At 41.2% G+C, this 21,302-nt stretch overlaps 1 protein-coding gene across 2 annotated transcripts in view; it reads right to left on the minus strand.

Annotated features, from left to right (window-relative positions):
- zranb3 (zinc finger, RAN-binding domain containing 3) overlaps positions 1-21,302 on the minus strand; it is a 69,631-nt gene that overhangs the window by 4,878 nt on the left and 43,451 nt on the right. The window contains exons 15-19 of one of the 2 annotated variants that reach the window (XM_054623795.1): positions 20,216-20,370; positions 12,684-12,788; positions 9,909-10,051; positions 3,015-3,155; positions 149-307 (exon numbers count right to left, since the gene is read on the minus strand). In XM_054623795.1, the coding sequence (XP_054479770.1) occupies positions 149-307; positions 3,015-3,155; positions 9,909-10,051; positions 12,684-12,788; positions 20,216-20,370 (703 nt within the window). Of the gene's footprint in view, positions 1-148; positions 308-3,014; positions 3,156-9,908; positions 10,113-12,683; positions 12,789-20,215; positions 20,371-21,302 lie in introns of those variants that run through there. The other variant, XM_054623796.1, reaches the window with a different exon arrangement.

The following is a 21,302-nucleotide window of genomic DNA, read 5'->3' on the forward strand; positions in this document are numbered from 1 at the left end:
TGCCATTGCAGTAAGCCCCGCCCCTCTGGTGCTCCAAGATTTACCTGCATCTGCTATTCCACACAAGTCTTTTTGTGCAGCCTTTAATGAAGGACCTGGAGGATCACGTATGGAGCTTCTAAACTTTGTGCAGTGGGATTCACTATACCTGTGGCTGCAGAACCGAGTGTCCCAGGCCCCGCCGGTGGAAGAGCAGGGTTGTTGGCAGGACAGACACAGAGGGACGCCCTCGCTGTCCACTGCCTGCAGGAAGCCGGACTCTGACGGTGGCTGCTCCTCTGCAGTCTTAGAGGAGTCCAAGTCCGGGCTGAGGAGACACAGATAGAGAAAGAAATCTATCACAATGACTCATTCATTGGCTGCTCTAGAAAGACAAACTCACGGAATTATTCATTATTATGTATCAAGTTAACAGAGTACAATATGATGAAAAATATACTGATATTTAGACTTTAAAGCCTGTTTCTAATCAAATAAAAAATATATATATCATAGTTCACACTTAAGCATTACATATGTTCATAAATGAATTGCTTACATCACTAACACTACTGTAAATATGATTAAATATGACTGTAGAAAAATCGTAGGTGTGGGTAAAAACTTGGGTATTGACAATAAATTACAAAATGCAGAACTATTTTCAATGTCAGAAGCCAAATACATGATTTCCTTCTATTTATGAAATCTATTCTGTGTATCTTTTTGATTCAGGCGGCGCCGGCTGCAGCAGATTTTCCGCCCTTTGTTGCGGAAAAACCTCAAAAGAAGCTACCTTGACCCACGTGATAGGCATCAGTTCTTTCAACACATCGAACGCAATTCAATATATATATTCATCCAATTTAAAAAGGAATATATATATGCTTGCTTTGTGTGCTGCAGATGCAGGGTTGATGGACATATGGCTGCTGTGTGTGTGTGTGTGTGTGTGTGTGTGTGTGTGTGTGTGTGTGTGTGTGTGTGTGTGTGTGTGTGTGTGTGTGTGTGTGTGTGTGTGTGTGTGTGTGTGTGTGTGTAGGAAATGTCTACATTCTGTGTGTGTATGCATCTGTAGATTTCAAGTATGTGTATGTGTATGCCCATCCTTTTGGCAGAGGACAGCGAGTTTGGGCATTTGCCATGTTGTCCCAGCAGGGTGCTAGAGCCACGTTGGTGGGGACAGATGGACTAAATTCTCTTTCCCTGTGGTTTACAATTCAGACAGACAGAGAAAGAGAGAGGGGAACAAAGAGACAGAGCACTACAGAGTGAGATTTAATCATTGAAATGGAGAAGAAGAGAAGAAAAAAAAACTCTAAAAAAAGGAACCTAGTTGCTTCGAAGTTGAGAAGATACCAAAAACTGGAAGTACCAAGAGACAAATACTGTGCCAGCAACATCTAGTGGATGAAAGAGAGACAGAAATAGACTTTTTTTTTTTACTGGTGTGCCCAAACTGAGAATGGTGAAAATATGGTACTTTAGAAAAAAAAAGTAACCCAGAAATACAGTTTTTTTTAGTGACTGTAAATGTTGAATACATTAGCCAGGAAACAAGTAAAACATATAACATGATAATGTAATTCAAACTAATTATAACGTGTACTTTATCCTCATGTCATTTCAATTCATATATGCACAAAGACAGTGAGCATGTTGGCAGCTCTGCATCGCAGTGTGAGGTAAATCATGCTTCAAACCCCAGAAAACCACGCAACATGCCTTCAGCAAACGGCACACAGCCTGCCGGTGTTTACCACCGCACTGATCCCCGACGCTTTATAACAAAGGAAAAGAAAAAAGGCACGGGAGAGGATCGACATCTGACGCAGTGAGTGCTTGCTCAACGCTGAACGGGAGGCAGAATCTGTTATATTTGGAATAGTCTCATCCTGTGGACACACCAGATTTATGTGAGAAATTTTGAAAAATCCATTGTATCATAGTTTTAACATTGGTGATATTAAAGCAAAAACCTGTGATTGGTGCCACATTGGGTTGAAGTGGTATTGTTGGAAAATAACACCTCCGTCACCACCAATAAATGTGCGAAAGATAAAAGGACATTGTTGAAACAGATTAGCATAAAAGCTAGAAACGGCTCTGAATACCTTTCGCAGTAATTATGTAGAAACCTAATGTACCAGTTTAAAAAAAAAAAATGGAAGAAAGAAATTAAACTGGTGTATAATGGTTTATAATTTACGAAATACCAAATGCTATATTGTTTTTAGGCGTTGAAGTGAAAACTATAATCTTGTAATCAACATCATCTAATCATTTTTATCTCATTACAATGCAATCTATAATAAGCATGTTAGGTGGACAACAATGTTAGCTTTTGCTAAACATTATAGCTTATCACATTTTTTAACTAGAAAATAACAGTCTGACTTTATAATCTTTCTATGTTGTTATCATGTTAATTATTAGCTGGTTTGCTAAACAACATGTGAGATTTTGATATCATCACAAGTATATTTTCATGTTAGGTAGACAGCAATGTTAGCTTTTAATGATTTATTTTCAGAAAATCTCAGGCGGCACCCTTTAAGTCACTTCCCGGTATATCACAGACATTTGTATGTAACAACAGCTGCTGTGTCCATATGAGAGAGGCTGTGTGTTTGCTGCATACGTTTCCATGGTGATATTCCATGCTGGGGGTGAGCTGGTTGCATCTCACCCAGTCGATCGTATTAGGGTTTTTATTTACTGTACTAACACGCTCAGCAGGCCTTTTGTGCCTCTCCCACATGGCACACACAGATCTCCATGGAGACAGCTACAGGAAGGAAAATGAAAATACACCAAAACCCCCAAAGACGAAGCCTCGTGTTGGCACAAAACCACATTCATGTATAGACCACAAACAAGGCTGGACGTGTTCAGTTAAATCTAAATACTGTACAAAAAAACCCTGCAGTGTAGAGCAGCTAGAGAGGATGCTATTTAGGACTTTTCCAGATCTGAGGAGGGCTTGACCTCTCCTTGCCGTGAACATCCACCCACAGATCTGCCCCTTCACCCACCTCTCTGAAGCAGGTGGCGTCAGCGAGGCGGCAGACCTCCTCTTTGTGAAGAACTTTTCTTTGGTGACCAGTCGGACGCTGCCTCCCTCCTGCTGGGCCTTGCTCAGGGAGGCCTGGGCCACCTCGTCCTTGCTGAGGTACCTGTGAAAATGGGATAAAACGAGGCTGTGAAGGAGTTATGTAACCAAAGAGCTTGAAGAGAGCGGATTCGAGTGTAGAGCATGGGGGTGTAGAAGGAGATAGATTCACAGACTCTCTCTGGACAGCGTTAGTAGCAGGTAGAAAGGGAAATCTGATGTTGCTCAAGCTCAAAAACTCGATACAGGATGCGCGTTTATATTTTCCAGAACTGTACTTTAACGCAGAAACTCTTAACTCGATTCTATTTCTGTGCTTCTATTCCGTTTTGTCCTCTTCCCCCAGTGCTGAATCCTATCACTTCTGCTGCTGCGGCAATCTAATTTCCCCACAGGCGTCGTCAATCATCTAATTTAATCCATCCAGCCACTGGTTTTTATGGCCCCTTGTAATACAGATGCTGGGTGTACAGGTCGGGGAATCGCATGAAACACTGCATGTCAATCTGGGACAGGATTAAAATGACCCCAGGGTATGAAGAGTTGACAGGAGGAGTTGGGTGGGGGGAAAGAAAATCTCTGACTTGTTTGTTCTAGGTGGAAGAAAATTGCTGTGGGTCTTGAGAGAAAAGTGACCAATCACAAAACGTCCCCAGGTAACATTAAGGCTTTCCATGGAAGGATGATACAACACTCTAATGGTCCCCGAGGAGCAATTATCCTTTCTCTGTCCGCCTCTACAGGGAGGTCAGAGGTCAGGCGTAGCTACTACACACCAGCCCTGCAGCCGGCGGAGACTCTGTGTTTTGCTTGAGGACACGATGGCAGAGTGGATGATGCTAACTCAAACTAACCCAGCTATTTTTTTAAATTATTCTATAAACGGTATTTCGTGTCCGTGTGAGGATTTTTGCTGTTTGCGTAACATTTTGTTAGGTACTTTTATTTTGAAGTTTCTGTGTTAGATGTGTCTCGTTCTCATTGGATAACTGCTGAAGATTCCACCTTCTTGTATGTAGAGTATGTACACGTTTTTACCCAATATGCATTGGTAAAATACTAGATAGAAGAAGACTCTTTTAGTAGCATTTCTAAGTCGTTTTTTTCACATGTATAAAGGTGATATACTCAAAGAAAAGGTTCCTGTTGCATCGACTAGAAAGAAATGGATTATGTCAATGACCCTAACAAAACAGCAGCTTTACAAAAAAGGCAAAGTACGAGGTAAGATTAAGATGGATGGAGAGACAGGAGGCAGCCATTGCTCGGTGTGTGGCTGATTCACGGTCAATCAACTTGTGCGACAAAGCTGCTCACTAATTGTTATGTGGATCGATAATTAGCGTTGTTCTTACAAACACTTGTTCTGACGGCTTTGTCGATTCCTGAACTTGGTTTGATGGAAACATGAACAGTAGCACTGCCACCTGAGGATACATAATCAATAACTGGAGCAACTCCCAGACCCATAAGACATGTAGAAAAATACATTCAACACTATTAAACTGAGCAAGCAAAGGACAGATAAAAGTTGCATTTGGTCATATGTTGAATTAGCACAATTTGCGTTATTTAAAATAGCTGTATATAACATTCAGAGCATTAATATAGCAGCAAATAAACTATTATCTATTAAAAAAATATAGTGGAGTAATGTCTACCTTAATATGAATGGGTTATTTAATTCTAGCTGAATGCTTACATGATGCGTTTCTATTCTGACCGCACCGTTTCCCTGGCTACTAATGAAATATTAGCTTTCATAAAACCCGGCTATTTATATAGGAAGGTGTTGCCATTGTAAAACTAAGCTTTTAATGTCTCCACTGGGCCCCGCACTGACATTTCTTTGCATTTCACGCCATCACCATCTGGACAGAATACTGTCTTTGGGAGTCGGATGGAGAGAAGGTAAAAAAGGGAGAGAGAAAAAAATAATAAATAAAGAGGAAAGATGTATGACAGGAGGGAGAAAGTGGAGGAGGGAGACACATGAAAGAGGAGAAGTTTCTCTGGAAAGCTGAGGGGAGATGAGGAAGAAGGTAAGTCTCCATCAAACACACCAGCTCCCTCTGCTTCAAACGGTCCCAGCACAGAGGCCGGATGAAACGAGATACCTTCCACAGAAAAGTCCGACTGCGCTTCCAGGAGAGATTGTGGATGTGTGTTTGCATTTTTTTTAATGCATCTGGTTGCTTGGACAGTAATTCTGTACACTTAGGTAACTGCTGCTTCTTCATTATGAATTATATTTATTTTGCATTTCAAGTGTTTGACCACTAGATGTGCTGTGGAGCAATGTTTTTACCCTAGAAGACAACTACACAGGGCACTTTTAAAGGGCACATGTCATGCTCATTTTTTGCTTCCTCCTTGTGTTTGTGGTTTCTATTAGAACATGTTTAGGGGCAGAATATTATAATTAGCCTGGATGTGAAGTAGGAATTGGGAACCAAACCTGATTGGCTTGTTGAATTACATGTTTTCTGATGTAAACAGCCCACAGAACACCAACTGAGTCGTCTTATTTTGTTTGTGGGTTGGTCGACACTCCAGATACCCAAATGTATGTGCACATGCACTAAAAAAGTGAGTTTTTCCACGGTATGTCCCCTTAAAAGTTGGACATTTTGAGAAATACACTTTCTTGCCAGAGTTGGACGAGAAGACCGATACCACGTCCATGTCTGTTTGCTAATTTGCGCTTTTACAGGGACTTGTAAATCATATCTTGGCTCAGGAGCAGAAACTTCCAAAAGTCTCCGCTGGTTGCTGGGTAACTGTTCAGCTGCTGGTGAAAGCTTCATATTTACTGTACAGACATGACAGTGGTGTCAATCTTCTCATCTAGCTCCCAGCAAGAGAGCAAAGAAGTGTATTTCCCCCCAAAAATGTCAATCTATGCCTTAAAGGTACCTCAGCGACAGACACAGTGGATTATGTGGACATGGTTTTCTGCTCGTGGACGTTTGACGGCCAGCTGCAGGAGAGCTTCTGCAGGTCGGTGGCAGCCGGTTGCCGACGGCGTACCCGCAGAGCCTGCGGATCAGCACGGGGGCCAGACCCTGCTCAGCTGTGCAAAATCAAACTAACGAGCTCTGCCAAAGCTGCTGTGATTGATGGCCGCTCTCCTCCGGCTGGCCTCAGAGAGACATGGCCGGTGCAGCACCAGTTCATTCAATTACACACACTGCAGTGGTCCACCTCAGAAGAAACATGAAGCTACACCTTTTAAATGTTTATAGACCCTGTATGGACAGCGGACCAGCCTGGACGGGAGCTCACCGGCTTTGAACCAAGCTACAGAGCTACCGTCTCTGGGGTAGGACCAGATCGGGGGTGGTTAGTTAGTTAGGTGGTTAGGTTAGGGAGCAGAGCTGGTTGGAGCTTCTGCTCCAGGCTGCTGGCGGTCAGCTGCTTTGTGCAGAGACCAAGACTTCTGCCGTCTACAGAGTCTGGTTCAAAGGGCATCCTGCACAGGTAGCGGACTTCCAATCAGCCAGGACGTAGGCTCCTACCAGCTCTGGAGGGAGGGTTAGTTTAGAAAAAAAAGATATAAACCAATGATTGAAACCTCGGTGCAGACACACCGTAGGGATTGTGTCTCTAGGCTGCCCTGCTATTGCCATTTGAGAAAACTGCAGGAGTAGAGGTTGGATTATAACCCACACTGCTTAATATTGAATATTATTCTCTGAACAGTGGGTCAGTTGACACTGTTAAAAGGGGTTGATCGTACTGACGAACCCACAGAGAAAGATTACAACAACGCTGCATAGAGTGCAGGGATTACAGTGTGTTTATTGGGTATGGGAGTCTCACCAGATTAACATTAATGATGTTTTGAGAGAATTTTCAAGCAGAAAAAAATATATTTTGAGAGTGTATTGACAATTGCATTTAGTCTACCCTACTTCACTTAAGAAAAAAACAAAAAACAGACTACTTATGCTTTAAAGTGGCCCTATTATACTTTCCCACTTTTCCCCTCTTCTTTAGTGTGTTATATATTTATTTGTGTACATGTAAAGGTCCCTAGAGTGTAAAACCTGAAGTCCACGCCTAAAAGGAGTTACCCTCCCCCTCAGAAGCTCCTGAGCTCCTGAAACGGCTCCACTGAATTCTCTCCTTCACTTCCGTAACTTTATGAGGTCATAATGGTACAGAAGTGACGTTAAACTCCTTCCGGCTAGTTTGGCCCTCAAACAACAAAAGAGAGAGATGGAGCTGAAGCTCCGGAGGAAGAGTTTTTTGAAATGTGAAATGTTGACCAATCACAACAGAGCGGGCTAGCTGACCAATCAGGGCAGACTTTGCTTTCTGGATTTCAGAGAGAGGGTGAGAAGAGGTGCTGCAGGACAGCCAGGATGAGAAAAACAAGGAGGATTATGAGCATTAACGCATGTAAACATGTAACTGTAACTTGAGATAAAAATATGCACCTGGAAAATAACATAATAGGGCCTGTTTAAGCTTTAATCCTTAAGATATCAGTCCCGGTTGATTAGGAGACACTTGTGCCCCTTGAATCCTGCACAGGAACGGCAGACTCTGCCAGTAACAATTAAACAACGTTACAGAGAGGCAATTACAGGATGCAAATAGGCTGGTGTCAAAAACTGTTCTGCTACAATGACAATCATAAGGATTCTTTATTTTAAAGTGGCAGTTTTACACATGAAGTTCAGAGCAATAGTTAAAGTAACCCTGCCTTTTGCCAGTTTTGGCTTGACACTTCAAATTTATTTATAGAGCCTGTGTTACAAAACTGGAGGTGTGGAGTTTGAAAGATGTGGGTGTTTATGAGGCAGGGATTGTCTAATGGAAGACGCAATAAAAGTTGCATAATTGGAAGTTTGGGATCAAGTGTGTTTTTTTCTTTTCTGTTTGATTTATTCAAGTTCTTGACTTTTTTGGAAGTGCAGCGCTGAATCGCTGGAGTAAGCTGTAATATGAGTTGCCATAGTGACTTGATGTTAAAAAAAGAGCTCTACATATTCTCAGCCAAATGTTCTGGTTACTTATCCATTTTTCCATCTTGTTAGGACGCTGTGCTGCAGTATGATATTTTAATTAATGGCATTTTACGGATTTTAAGAAATGTAATTTCATCCACACATTAGAACGCAGAGTTATGATATCCAATGTTTTTTTGTTTTTTTTGCTTCTAGCAGTCTGGGTAAAAATAATCGTGCAAAAAATATCTTTCTCTAATTACAATAAATAGTCCTCACCTGTACCTACAACAGTCTTATTTTGGATGTTTATTTAAAATCTTACAAACCACTGCTACTTACATGTGTTCCTTTGCAAACAAATAGCTACCAATATAAGGAAAATTAGTATGCATATATACACGAAAAAGAAAATCCTTGTGCAATCTTATTCTATTATAAAGACGTATTATAGAAGCAATAATCTGTTTCTATGTGAAGCGCACTTATGCAGGATGCAAATCCGATTAAAATCCCCTTAACTCCTCTAAAATCACTGTAAATCACCACGAGAGTCTTACGACGACGACATACGCAGTGCTGGGAAAAAACCCAGCAAAGTGCATTAAGTTCGTAGCAGCTGAAAGCCGAGCTTCTCTGGAAGGCGAGCTCCGATCGCCCCGCTGAGCCGAAGCTGGAGCTTGATTGGTTCTGATTAGTGAATACATCAAACAGGTATCAAATCAAGCCGGGCCAATTGCCTCCTACTCACACCTTGATTAGGTTCATGCACCCAAACACGTTTCCCCTGGTTGAGAAACACTCTCTCGTGTACTCACACAAACACACACACACACGCAAGAGTCTACCCTGTAATTGGCAAACTCTCCCTGCCTCGATCCACGCCAGCTGTAATTAGTGTGCCAGCAACAATGCTTGTTTGTCAAAAAAAAGGAAAAACACACACATGTACACATACACAGAGCTCATCCCATCCTCTCTTCTGCCTCAGCTGACACTCTTTGATACACCCACACACAAACACACAAACACACACACACACACACACACACAAACACATACATGCTATTGAGCCTTCCACGACGCCCGGGGCAGTTAGTATTTACAAATCTGCCGGTTTCTCTGTGAAATCTCACACGTTGCTTTTTCCGGTTTCTGACATAACGGCTGGAACTGATTCATCTGACTGTTTCCAGCATGTTAAAATTATCACTGAACTGGCACAACATGGGTGCTAGGTCGAATTAACTCTCGCTTATCAGCTCTTCAGGGAAGACGTATTTGTCCCCTTGTTAAGGTTTACAGATTTATTTACAATAATGGGAAGGATTATCTTTTACATTTTAGGGAAAAAAAGGGTCCTTAATCAGCCTGGGTTGTCACAATGAGATTTTCACTACCGGATTATCGTGGCTAAAATAATTCACAATAATGTTTATATTTAAAAAGAGGATTATTGGAAAAGAGGGTTTTAATGAGCACTTGAAGTCATATTGTGCTTAAAGGCTGAAGCTAAAGCTGCATCCTCACTGGTCGATGATCCATGTAGAGGAACACCATTGATGCTTTACAATAACCCTGTTTACCCTGCAAGATTACTACTGTAGGCACTAAACTAGTTAGCCGTGTATGCTAACAATAGCAGCTCACGTTAGAGCAGATATACACAATTTCATCTGTTCAGTAAGGTTTAAGTAAGGCTTGTGTGGATTATTGCTTTTACTGCAGTACCTACACTATGGTAACCATTTGCTGTTCTCTTGAGGGATTTAGCAAATGGTCAGTCACTGCCGGAGCTAAGTATTTGAAAGTGAAAGTAGTATGTCTTCCCTCAAGAACACATTCTCCCGCTAGACTCTGACCTCTTGGTGCTGGAGTGAGGGCGCTGGGCGGCGGCCAGCTGCTGCAGGCCCAGAGTGGGGCTGTGGAAGAGGAGGCCACCGCGGCGAAGCAGCTTCTGCTTCATGGCGGCCAGGCTGCCCCACTCCTGAACGAACCTCAGCACCTGTAGGGGGAGAGAGGAGGGAGGAGGGGACACGGCACCTCAACTCAAAATCAATTTCGAGCTGAAACCGAAAAAAAAAAAAAAAAAAAAAAAAAAAAAAAAAGGCTTCATCTTAAACACAAATTCATAGTTTGGATATTGGGGCCTCTTTAAGAGCAAAACATTTATTTATTCTTTTGGTTTGTTTTTCAATTTTGAAAATATACTTTCGAAACAAACAATCCAAACCGGCATAGCACGCACACACACACACACACACACACACACACACACACACGCACACACACACACACACACACACACACACACACACACACACACACAGGAGACAGTTTTCCTGACAGCTGAATAAAAACCCATCAAAGCAAGAGAGAGCTGTATATGCTTTCAGCCAAGTCAAGGATTCAAAGAAAATCCACTGGCATAATAACAAATAGCACACCAAGCACCAAGGCCTAATGGGCAATTTAGCTACATATATTACACCGGAGAGGTTTTTATTTTTTTTCTCTCCATGGATGATAGCTACCCTCTCACAAAAAAAGATGATTGGAGTGAAAACAAAACGCCATATTCACACCCAGGCTTGCTTTGTTGACGCTGTGTTGTGGTTATTTTGATCTATTATCTATATTATCCATTAAAAGCAGCCGATTGGAAACAGGTAAAAAAAAATGAAGCTGTAGTTTGAGATCAGGATAACTAGCGGTTGATATTCTTATGAAGGCACTTAGAAGTGAGCCGAGGGGGAAGATCAGAGGTCAAAGCGCTGCGGTCGGGATGGATGTAATGCACCAACTGGTGCAGATCAAGACTTTAGAAATATCCTGCGATGGCAACAGCTCGGCGAGGTCATCGGAGGTCAGCAGCAAAGTCAAGGCTGTGGATCAGATGTCAGAAGTCGTGACTGAGGAGGAGAGTGGGATGGTGTCTCCAGCCTCATGCTTCTCCGAAGGTCGGCCGGGGTTAATAGGTGAGTCGGACAGCGTGTGGGTGGAAACTAGCAGGTCTTTGATTCATCACTGTGAGGCTGGATGAAGTTTAATGTTAATCAGGATAAGGCTGGGGACGATATTTTGTCGAAGTCTGCCAAATAAATAAATCACATACATTCTTCTGTTCCGTAGCGCTCCATTGAGAGCTATTATCAAGCCACACTGTTTACTGGCTTATTTCATAACAATGAACACACACACACACACACACACACACACACACACACACACACACACACACTGTAGTTTATCTTGATTCAATCCTAGGTACAGCGTCCTGCTGCTGAAAATACTCACTAGAACAAAGAGTCCCCAACAAATGCCATATTTCCTCCTGTTTGATAAAAACTACAGTGCCCATACAATTGTGGGCTGTTTTAAAAGAATAACGTCTTCGGCGGGAACCAATGGGATTGGGTCTGAGTACCAAAGACAGAAGACATTGTTGGTTTTTCATCTTTTCATGGGATTTGCTGACAATAAGAAGTATACGTAATAATGCCAGCCTTATCCTGTTAGAGCATCATTACTCATTCCGTTAAAAGGCAGAATATAGATTATTCTGATATCATTTTTTATAGTTTAGCATATGTTTGCCTCTCCTTGCTTGTACAGAGCGGAGGTGAGCGCGCCTCCCTTTCCTCGTTACAGCCCGCATTAAACCGCCTGCCTCCTATTGATTTTGATGGACAATTGGAGTGTAACAGGGCGTGAATGATGGGGTCAGAGCACGGATGCAACTCACGCCTTTTTAGTTTTACAAAAACCAACATAAACAACGTGACGGACCCGGGGGTGTCTGTCAGCGGCTCCGGGTTACCAGCCGCGGCAGATTGCAGGATTTAATATTAGCCCGAGGTTGTCGCCGGGGTCGTTTGAGGCGATGATCCGTCTCGTTTAACAACTGCCATAAAGCGGCATTTCTCTCTCTTGCTTTTTCCAATCCCCCCCCCACACACACACACACTCCGCCCCCTCTCTTTTCTCCTCTCCTCCATCATCCCCCCTTCCTCCCACTAACGCCCCCTCCCTCTCCCGCTTCAGGCCTTGCGGTGGTGGAAGTGGGCGTCCGCGCAACCACCAATCCGTCAGGCTCCCTAAGCTGCCGCTCTTCCTCCTCCTCCTCCTCATCATCACGGGTGTCATTAAGTTTCACGTGGCTGTAGCGCACACATCTGTTTAATAACCCCCGTGCAGCTGTGTGCCTCGTCGTCACTGGGTCAGTGGAATTGGCGAGATAGCCCTGCTGACTGCGATATCAAACTAAATGATCCTCTCTCAAATGAAGGCAGCCTCTGGGCCTGCTCGCTGAAAAACTCTCGACTTACACTCTCCAGCATATGCGGAATTTCATGTCATCTTGGAAATGATGTGAAGAAATACGTTTTTGATATCTTTCTAATGAATCAAAAGAAGGAGATATTGGCACATTTTCACAACACGAGAAGTCGGCTCATGTTGAATTTCCCCCCTCCGAGGCGTTTTTCGGCAGTAATGACACATTAACTAGCTACGCGTCCCTAGTGTAAACACTCCCCCCCCCACATGCGCGCCCACGCACGTTCATGAATATCAAAGCGCCCTTTCGTGCGAGGGGGGACACGCCCACAACGGGGGCCTGGCGGTGAAGGGCAAACCTGTGTTCGATTTTCCCGGCTCCGGCTGAAGGCCTCGGGCAGGTCGTCCCAGTTGGTTAGCTTGACGTCCAGGGGGACGAAGCTCAGGTTCAACGGAGTCCCGTCCTAGGATGAGGAGACAGAGAGGAGAGGACAGCCTTAAGCTAAAGGATTTGTTACCGCTGCTGCTAATACCACCATCACTCTTACTAGAGCTACTACTGAGATATATATATATATATATATATATATATATATATATATATATACTCCTTTCACAAACCTGTGTGCAAGGAATTCTAAAGGGAATTAATAGATAGCTTTTCAATTATTCTCAGCATATCATTCATATTGATATATAACATTTAATTTCAGTTTTTTAAAACTTTGGATGAATCAGTCTTTTCTCTTTCCTATCGAACTGTAAACCTAAATTAAACCATAAAAAAATAAATGCAATTAAATATTAATATCGCATCAATAAAACTATTTGTATGGTGGGATACCAGATTGGGTGAACTGGCCCTTTAATTGGAGCTATTACAGTTTTCTTTATAGAGTTTTTTTGAGACTCATTTAATTATTAAACAAAATGCTAATTTCTGCACACATAATTTTACCACATGAACTATATAAATGTATAATATGTACTTGGGGTTTACATGAATTGCAGTTTACCACATAGGGACTATAAATGGAACTAAGTAATGCAAGTATTTAATCTTAGTAGAGCTGAAATGATGAGATTTTGATCTATTTGTCATTTTTTTGGAGCGTAAATGCCAAAAACATAGCAGTTTTGGCGGAAATTTCCTCACACCATAAAACACACTCTGTGTAAACGGTACACAGTGGCATCGCTACACTACAAACAGTTCCTTCATGGTTCTTCGGAGGATCACAAATTGCTCCGAGCGTTTTCCCAAACAGCTGGTGGGACTTGAGCTCGCTGCTGAGTCATCGTCGTAACCAAAGCGCGTACCTCTAAGTGAATTACGACGCAGCACAGAGTTACTGTTTCACTTGCCAGAATAAATGTCAGGGTATTAATGTAGTTATATAACCTATATTCCTTATGCATCAAAGAGACAAGGTGGGTGTCTTTCTGTTTTCTCATCAACTGCAGCAGGTGGAGTTCTTTGCCTGCCAACATCAGTTTCTCAGATAGCAGAAGTTAATGTTACTGTGAGCTAGCTGGATGAAGTCAAAAATCCTACCACGTTGACATGTCCATTAGATAATACATGCATACTGTGCTTTCACAGTATAAGTCAATGATAGTATCTGATTTCAATTATTGTCCATTTTCATGTTTGAACTGTAATAATCTTCTACTTGTTTTAAGAGTTTACCCACGAATAATCATTATACGTATGTTTTAAACCTTTATTAGTGACACTAGTAACCTATATTTTTTAAATTCACATAATGTGTGATGTCTTGACAAATATGGATGGTTTGCTATATTATTTGGTAGAGATATATAATGTCCCCCTCATGATAAACTGTAAGTACTTTGGTGATCCAGTCTCTTTTCATCAAGAACATCGGAAAGCAAACAGTCAAGTTTTTAATTTGTCCCATTCCAATACTTCAGTTTATGACCATTATTTTTGACACGTGTGTTAAGTAGCAATTAGCAAATGCTATCAAAAAAAGAGTGAAATTATCATTACATTATAATATAAACGAATAAACAAAAATAATTTCTTCCCTCCCCCCTAATAAAAGGACCAATTGCAAAGTTGAATGGGCGTATATGTGGTGTTATATCATGAAAGGAATATCTTTTGTAAAGACGGGGCAGATAGCGGTTGCAAACAACGCGCAATTCACGGCTCTACAGAAGTCGCAATCCATTAATTGAGGATTTTCCTCTTTGTTTTCATATGCACACCTGGTACATGTGCATATGAGAATGAATTGTGTAAAAAGGTTGCAGCTAATAACACACTGTCACTATTGAGAAATGGGAGAGTCGATTGTTACAAAGTCTTACAGATAACTGAACAGAAAGAAAGAAAGAAAAAGTTAAGTACAAAGAAATTAGTCATTCCGAAAATAAACTGAACTAAATCATGGGAAGCCCTTTGGTCCTGTATGGAACATGTATGACAATTGCACCTGCAGCACCAAGACCGTCACTCTATAATTAAGAGCCAAGGAACCCGGTATACAGCGCTTAATTAGTTACATTGTGTTCCGCAGCTCAATTTGTATTAAACTTCAGGTATTTTCAGCCGAGCAATCACATTCTTAATGACTAACTTGCAGAACTTGTATCCAATTACATCCAAGTTCTGTAATCTGGCCGCATATTCTTTCATTGGTTGCCATGGTAATTCTTGTGGTAACCAAGGAGCTCGTTAGTGATCTCACTTGTTGTTGTTTTTTTTTTAATTCTTATATATGTGCACTTTGAAGGTAATGCTTCTCCTGCGACAGTATGCATGCATTAGTAACAAAGATAATGAGGATTTTTGTGAAGAGTATAAAGAAAATGGCATATACTTACAAAAATGCACCTCGCTGAGATTATGGGTAATTACACCGCCGCAGCTTGGAGGTATCTGCATAATCATTGTTAAAAAAAAATACCCAGAATAAAGAACATTTTCCTGCTTATTACTGCTTCATTAACACTAACTACTGTCAATTTGAGGCCTGAGAAGCCATTTAAACTCAGTGTTAAATTCACTCAGACGACAGCAATTGTGCCGAACATCAGGGACGCTTTACAAGAAAGAGGCTGACCAGAGAATAAAGGTGAAAGCTGCAATTTTGGATTCCAGCAAACCCAGAGCCACTTCAGCCATGGACGTGGGCAGACAGAGAGGATGGGCTCGAGAAAAGATTAAGTTTAAAGGTTAATACCTGCCAGCAGCTGACACAGGGATTTGGAGATACAAATCAACATTAGGAAGTATTTTTTTTTCTTTTTCTGTGCTGTAGCCTCGGTGCACAGAGGCCTGCGTGTTTGTTTGGATTATGGCAAAATAAATATCATGGAGACTCAGGGGAACAGTGGAGCGGGTTGTGCTGTTACAGCATGAAACAGGAACGGAGCCTTTCTAGATGAGATTGAAAAGAGAGCGGCACTATCCTCCCCGATGTTTCACAACGATCAATATTTAATATTTCATCGGGTTATTAGAAATAAAAACGTAGGTTTAGTCTAATGTTCTGGACAAGGATTCGGAACTGTCCCAAATTAGAATAAATTAAAAAAAATGTTGATTACTTTTTATATATATTAGTAATACTAATATAATATTATATTATTATTATATAATATATAATATTTTTTCATGATACAATGTATGTGTTTGGTATATAAAGACAGGGTCACTTTTGCTGGAATATTTATTCCTTTTAGTTAATTAATTACGATTAATTACTTTTTAGTAATTAGAAGTGAAGTAGCATTCAATGTGGCATTTCTTTTTTTAACGGCACGCCTCTCATGTAAAGAAATCTGCCAGCTCAAGCTAGCTAATGTGACATAAATGGAATACAAGCGATAAAAGGAAACAGTGCTACCATCAAAACAAACCAGACACTAGACTATCAAACAAAAACTATCCAGTTTGATGGGCAGAAAATGGACATAAAATTCCTAATACTCTCACTATTTTTCATTTAAAACCCTGGTAACAAATCTTCCTCTGATTGTGCACTGAGCGGTCCCCCCTGTGAGAATTCTACGCCTGGTCCGGGATTATCCCGATGTGACAGCTTTCCAGCCAGAATTCCTACAGTTTATCATTTAAACGACGGCGGGGGACATTTATCTCTGCGGCTTATCGTCTCAGCCACGCGTACGCAGCACTTCTATTGCCGGGTCTATTGCCGGCGGGGTAATATTCCATTGGTGATTCAGTTCAGGTCTCTCGATGTAAAAACCCTCTTGTCTCTTATCTGCGTTAGTGGGGAAGGAATCTGATCCCTCATGAATGAAACAAAAGGGCGGTAAGTATCACAATCCGATCAATACAGAGGTTTGCTGGCGAGTGCCACTCAAGACGAGTGCTAAGAATGCACGGCAGCGTAATCAGAGTCAGACTGGGGTTAAACTATAGTTTGTCTTAGTCTGCTAGGCTGCAGGAAGCGCCACAAACGTCAATGAAAAGACGGACCTTAAATTACATTTCACTTAATTATCTGAACGAAAGTCTTCACACTAAAGCTCCCAGCGAGAGGCCGACTGCAGTTTGTTTAAAACGTAACATGATTGGTCGCCGTAGGCAGACGGTCTCGGCTTCCTTTTTTTTCGTTGCCATCTCTCGGTCAGCTCTTTCAAAATGGCCCGACCGCAGCTTGTTAGGGGATTTCTACAAATTTATGAGCGGTCTGCAGTGCTCCGTCACCTGCTGGCATTGCTGTTGTTGTTTCATTACTATTTGAACAGAGCAGCGAGATGTTCAATTGTTTTTTTATATTTTTGAGCAATGTTTGCATCCATTTATTTTATACTGTTAGGTATGTCAAGAACACAAAACAATAATATTAAAGGGGCACTCTAGTGATTTAGTACAACAGTACACTTACATAAAGTTGGGAGATGTGCGAGACACAGATAAAAAAAATGCAGCAGAGGCCAAGATATATACAAGACTAGTCTCCAGTATTGAGTTTATGCATCGCAGCCTGCATATTTTTTTTTCTTTTTTGACGCTGAAATGCAATAATGCACTATTTTAATTTACATTCATGTTATTTGCATTCTTAATAATGAAGTTATATACAATTGTATGGACAATGGAATACTTCCTTGTTGCTAGGAAACAAAATGTTAGGAAACAAAATGTAGATAGGTCAAGCTCCAAAAAAAGCACTTGATCCTCCTTCTCCCATAATGCAACAGGACTTCCTCTAATTGGTAAACGCCCATGTCTGTCATCCGCAAGTTGTAACGCAGGCGTTCTGTTAAAAACATCTTTAAGCTCAAGCCGAGGTGACCCGGATGACATAACCATGACATCATCAGGGTTATTTTGTCAGTCTCTCCAGACTCACAAAATGTATAATGGAGCTTCTTTCACAGGCTGAGTACTACTTCTAATGCAGGTAAACTGATCTTGAATATGCAAAAATTGGTGGACTGTACCTTTAAATGTATTTAAATGAAAGAAGAAAACATTTGTGCACCAAAAACACGAAATCAAATGTTAAGACTTCCCGAGCGCTGGTGAGAAACTGGTGGATTGTGAATGAAAGAGGAAGCTGGAGGGAAGGTTGAAGACGGTTGATCCTTGTTAAATCGTATTGGTAATCCTTTGGTAATACCTAAACCTTTCATTTGTACCGAACCAAAGAATGTGAATGGATTTGGAGAGCTTCTCTTTCCCCTTTTGTAACTCAAACAGGCTCTTGTACCTCTGGTATCAGGGTTAATATTAAGCATCAAGATTATATTCATTTTATCATAAACCTATAATGACACAAAGGAGCCTGTTTTTCAAGTTGAACACAGTGCCGTTTTCTAATTGGACCAATTTGAGCTCTTTCAATCACCATTACTTTTCATTCTTAAACTCCGACCTTCTTAATGTTGCCTGTGACTATTTCCTCACATCTGTCCCTTTTGCTAATTGGCGACGCGCGACGGAACTGCACGTCCTCTATTTTCAATCACTGTGCTGTTGTTTTGCAGCTCTATCTTGATAAAGAGATCTTGATCTCAGTGAGACTTCCCACTCCAACAAAAAAAGGAATTAATTATGTTTTGTTCACTGTTCAGTTGGATGTGACAAGAACATGAACTTTCAGTTTTACTTATTCTTACTGCCTTGATGACATAAACATTATTACATCAGAGGCCTCTGACTTTCATTTAAAAAGTTAAAAAAGAGCTCTTGCCTCCTGACAGTTGGGATATGTTTGCACTCAAGTATGTTCAAATAGCTGCAGGAATAAAAGTTTGAAATGTATGACCCAGTACCAAACATGGGGGTATGGTATCAGGTTTTGTTTTATACTAAATGAAAAAGAGGAGCATCATTATGACAACCAGCTTTCTCTGAATGGAAGAACAAATCAAATGCACCTTCTTTTGAATTCATCACTTTCGGCGAGCACATCGTGTTCACAACAGCGAAATTTAATTTATAGAATCTGTGAGAACGAATTTGACCACAGTTGACCTGAGAAACAGACAATGTTTTACATAAAAAATATCACGTAGAGCAGCTTTACAGATGAGATCTAATATATTTTTTGTTGTGTAAGTGTGCGGGGGTTTTAGTAATGCTCAGTAAACACTTATTTTTTTCATTTCAGGCCTCACGGCAATAAAATGTGTGTAGATATTTGTTTTCTTCATGCGGTATTTTATTTTTATTTTATTTTGGCCCAGATTCAAATATTGCACGCTATTAGTTGTTTTTTGCACTGGTCCTCTCCTCAGGCAAGGATGCAGTTTACTAAAGGAAAAGGGAAGAGTGTTGATACTGTACAATGAAAAAACTACCTGTTAATGTGAGTTATTGAGGGTAACTTAAAGGAGCAGTTTGTAGGATTTAGTAGCATCCATAAGTGAGAACTACACTAGCATTTAGGTAACATAAAAACATGAAAGGCTCTCTCTAGAATCAGTGTTTCGTTTGTCCGTTCTGGGCTCCGGTAGAAACATGGCGGTGCAACAAGGTGGACTGCCAGAAGAGGACCTGCTCCCTATGTACATATGAAGGGCTCATTCTAACAAAAACACAACAATTCTAAGTTTTAATGTGATTATGCACTAATGAAAACATATGTATGAATATTATCCTCTATATCTGAAAATAGATCCCCCAAAAAGCTACACACTGGACCTTTAAACTAGATAACTAAAGTGTAGCACATCTCAAACTGCTAGTCACAGCAACAAGTGACATGAACAGTTTTCAATGATAAGTATTAGAAACATTAACCCAATATAAGGCACGTAGTCACTGTGAAGTTACCTACTGGTTTGTGGACTGTTGTTTTGAAGCCTTGAGTTTGGCATTTTGGGCTACTCCATCTTGTTTTTTTCCAAACAGAAGTCACGCCAGAGGGTGGAGCTAAGTACAACTTAGACTTTTTTATAGGTAACCAAAATGTTACAATTAACTGTCATGAAGTGAAAACACACTGTGAAAGAGTTAAAGTTGTAAGACGAAAACCACGGACAACTACCAGCGACCTGTCAATCACAAGGTAGCCCCGCCCTAGAGCATACCCTGCTAGTCTTTTTAACTCTAAATGGGACCATCATTTACAAAAAGAACATCATGCTGTGTTGAAGAAGACTTGAAACTAGAGATTGAGACCATAAACTCATGTTTACAATGTTTACTGAGGGAATAAATCAAGAGACAAACAGGGCCATTCTTTCGTAGACTACTGTACATTCTGACTTCGCCCCCTGATGGCCATTAGGAAGAATGCAGCTTTAAGGCAACGACTTCAAGAAATGAAGAAATAAACCACATTTTTAAAATAATTAGTCGTGAAACATCTCTGGTCCCATTATTAGTCTAACCATTATCAGATTTGCGGAATCAAAACGCACAAACGGGTAGATGTGGTACCTTGGTATACAGATATATCCGGTCTGTGTACAGGCTGGCACAGAACTGCAAGCCCGGGTAGACGGGATGGGCGGCGCTGGCGTCCTCTCCATCCCGGCCGCCGTCGTCGCCATCGGCCTCAGCGGCAGAGAACGGAGGTGCAGCATCTCTCCGGTCTGCAGGCAGAGAGGAAGAGGCCGGCTAATATCTTGCTGAGTATATATTATTGGTTCATTATTGGCTTTCGCAGCTTTATTGGTACCTCTGTTTGCTCCTCTGGTGATGCAATGACTCGCAGGCACATTAAACTCCAGGGGCTTGTTTCAGATTTATTACACAGAGCACAATATTGAGAAGATATGACATTTGTAGCGCATCATTAAAATGTGTTTGCATACCACCTAATACTTAACTTTATTGCTTCCATACACTTGATTATAGAATCGGAAATGAAAACAGTTAAGTCATTATCTTTGACATTTTCATATAAATAGGAATGGAAGTTGATTTTGCTTCTTGCCATCGCCAGTTGATATAACAACCAACCTACGCATGGAGGTCTTAACATTTCCCGTTTTATGTTTGAAAGAAGCAGATTGTTTCGAAACGACTGGATGAAGAATATGCAAACTCATCATAACATACGATATCTTCTTTTTTTTTTAAGGTAGGCCTCATTGTCAACAGTGGACAGACATGAGCATGGGATAAAGACAGAGAATTGGACCTGATTGGACGCGTCATGCAGGTTACTGCTCTTAACGCGAGTATCTGAAGAAATATCAGGTGACAGAACAAGCCGTGCATTTTTAGAAACCTGCTTCATTTGTGCTCTACAACACCTCCCTCTAGTTTGATGATTGGGTCCAACACACACAGGGCGCTGGGCTCAATTTTTTAGACTCTAAGCAAATAAGGCTATTTCCCCGGCAACGCTGAACTACTCCTTTAATGTTCTGTGAAAGCCCATTTCTTTGACAGAAACACCCCAATTTGCTCCTTACCATTTCCCTCATGGAATTTGCTGAACAACAGGGTGGAAACGCAGCGAGGGAGGAGAAGAGACGGGGGGAGAGAGTGATAAAGTGACAGTCACAGAGAGAGAGAG

Source organism: Anoplopoma fimbria, chromosome 22, assembly GCF_027596085.1.
Source record: "Anoplopoma fimbria isolate UVic2021 breed Golden Eagle Sablefish chromosome 22, Afim_UVic_2022, whole genome shotgun sequence".
Classification (NCBI taxonomy): domain Eukaryota; kingdom Metazoa; phylum Chordata; class Actinopteri; order Perciformes; family Anoplopomatidae; genus Anoplopoma; species Anoplopoma fimbria.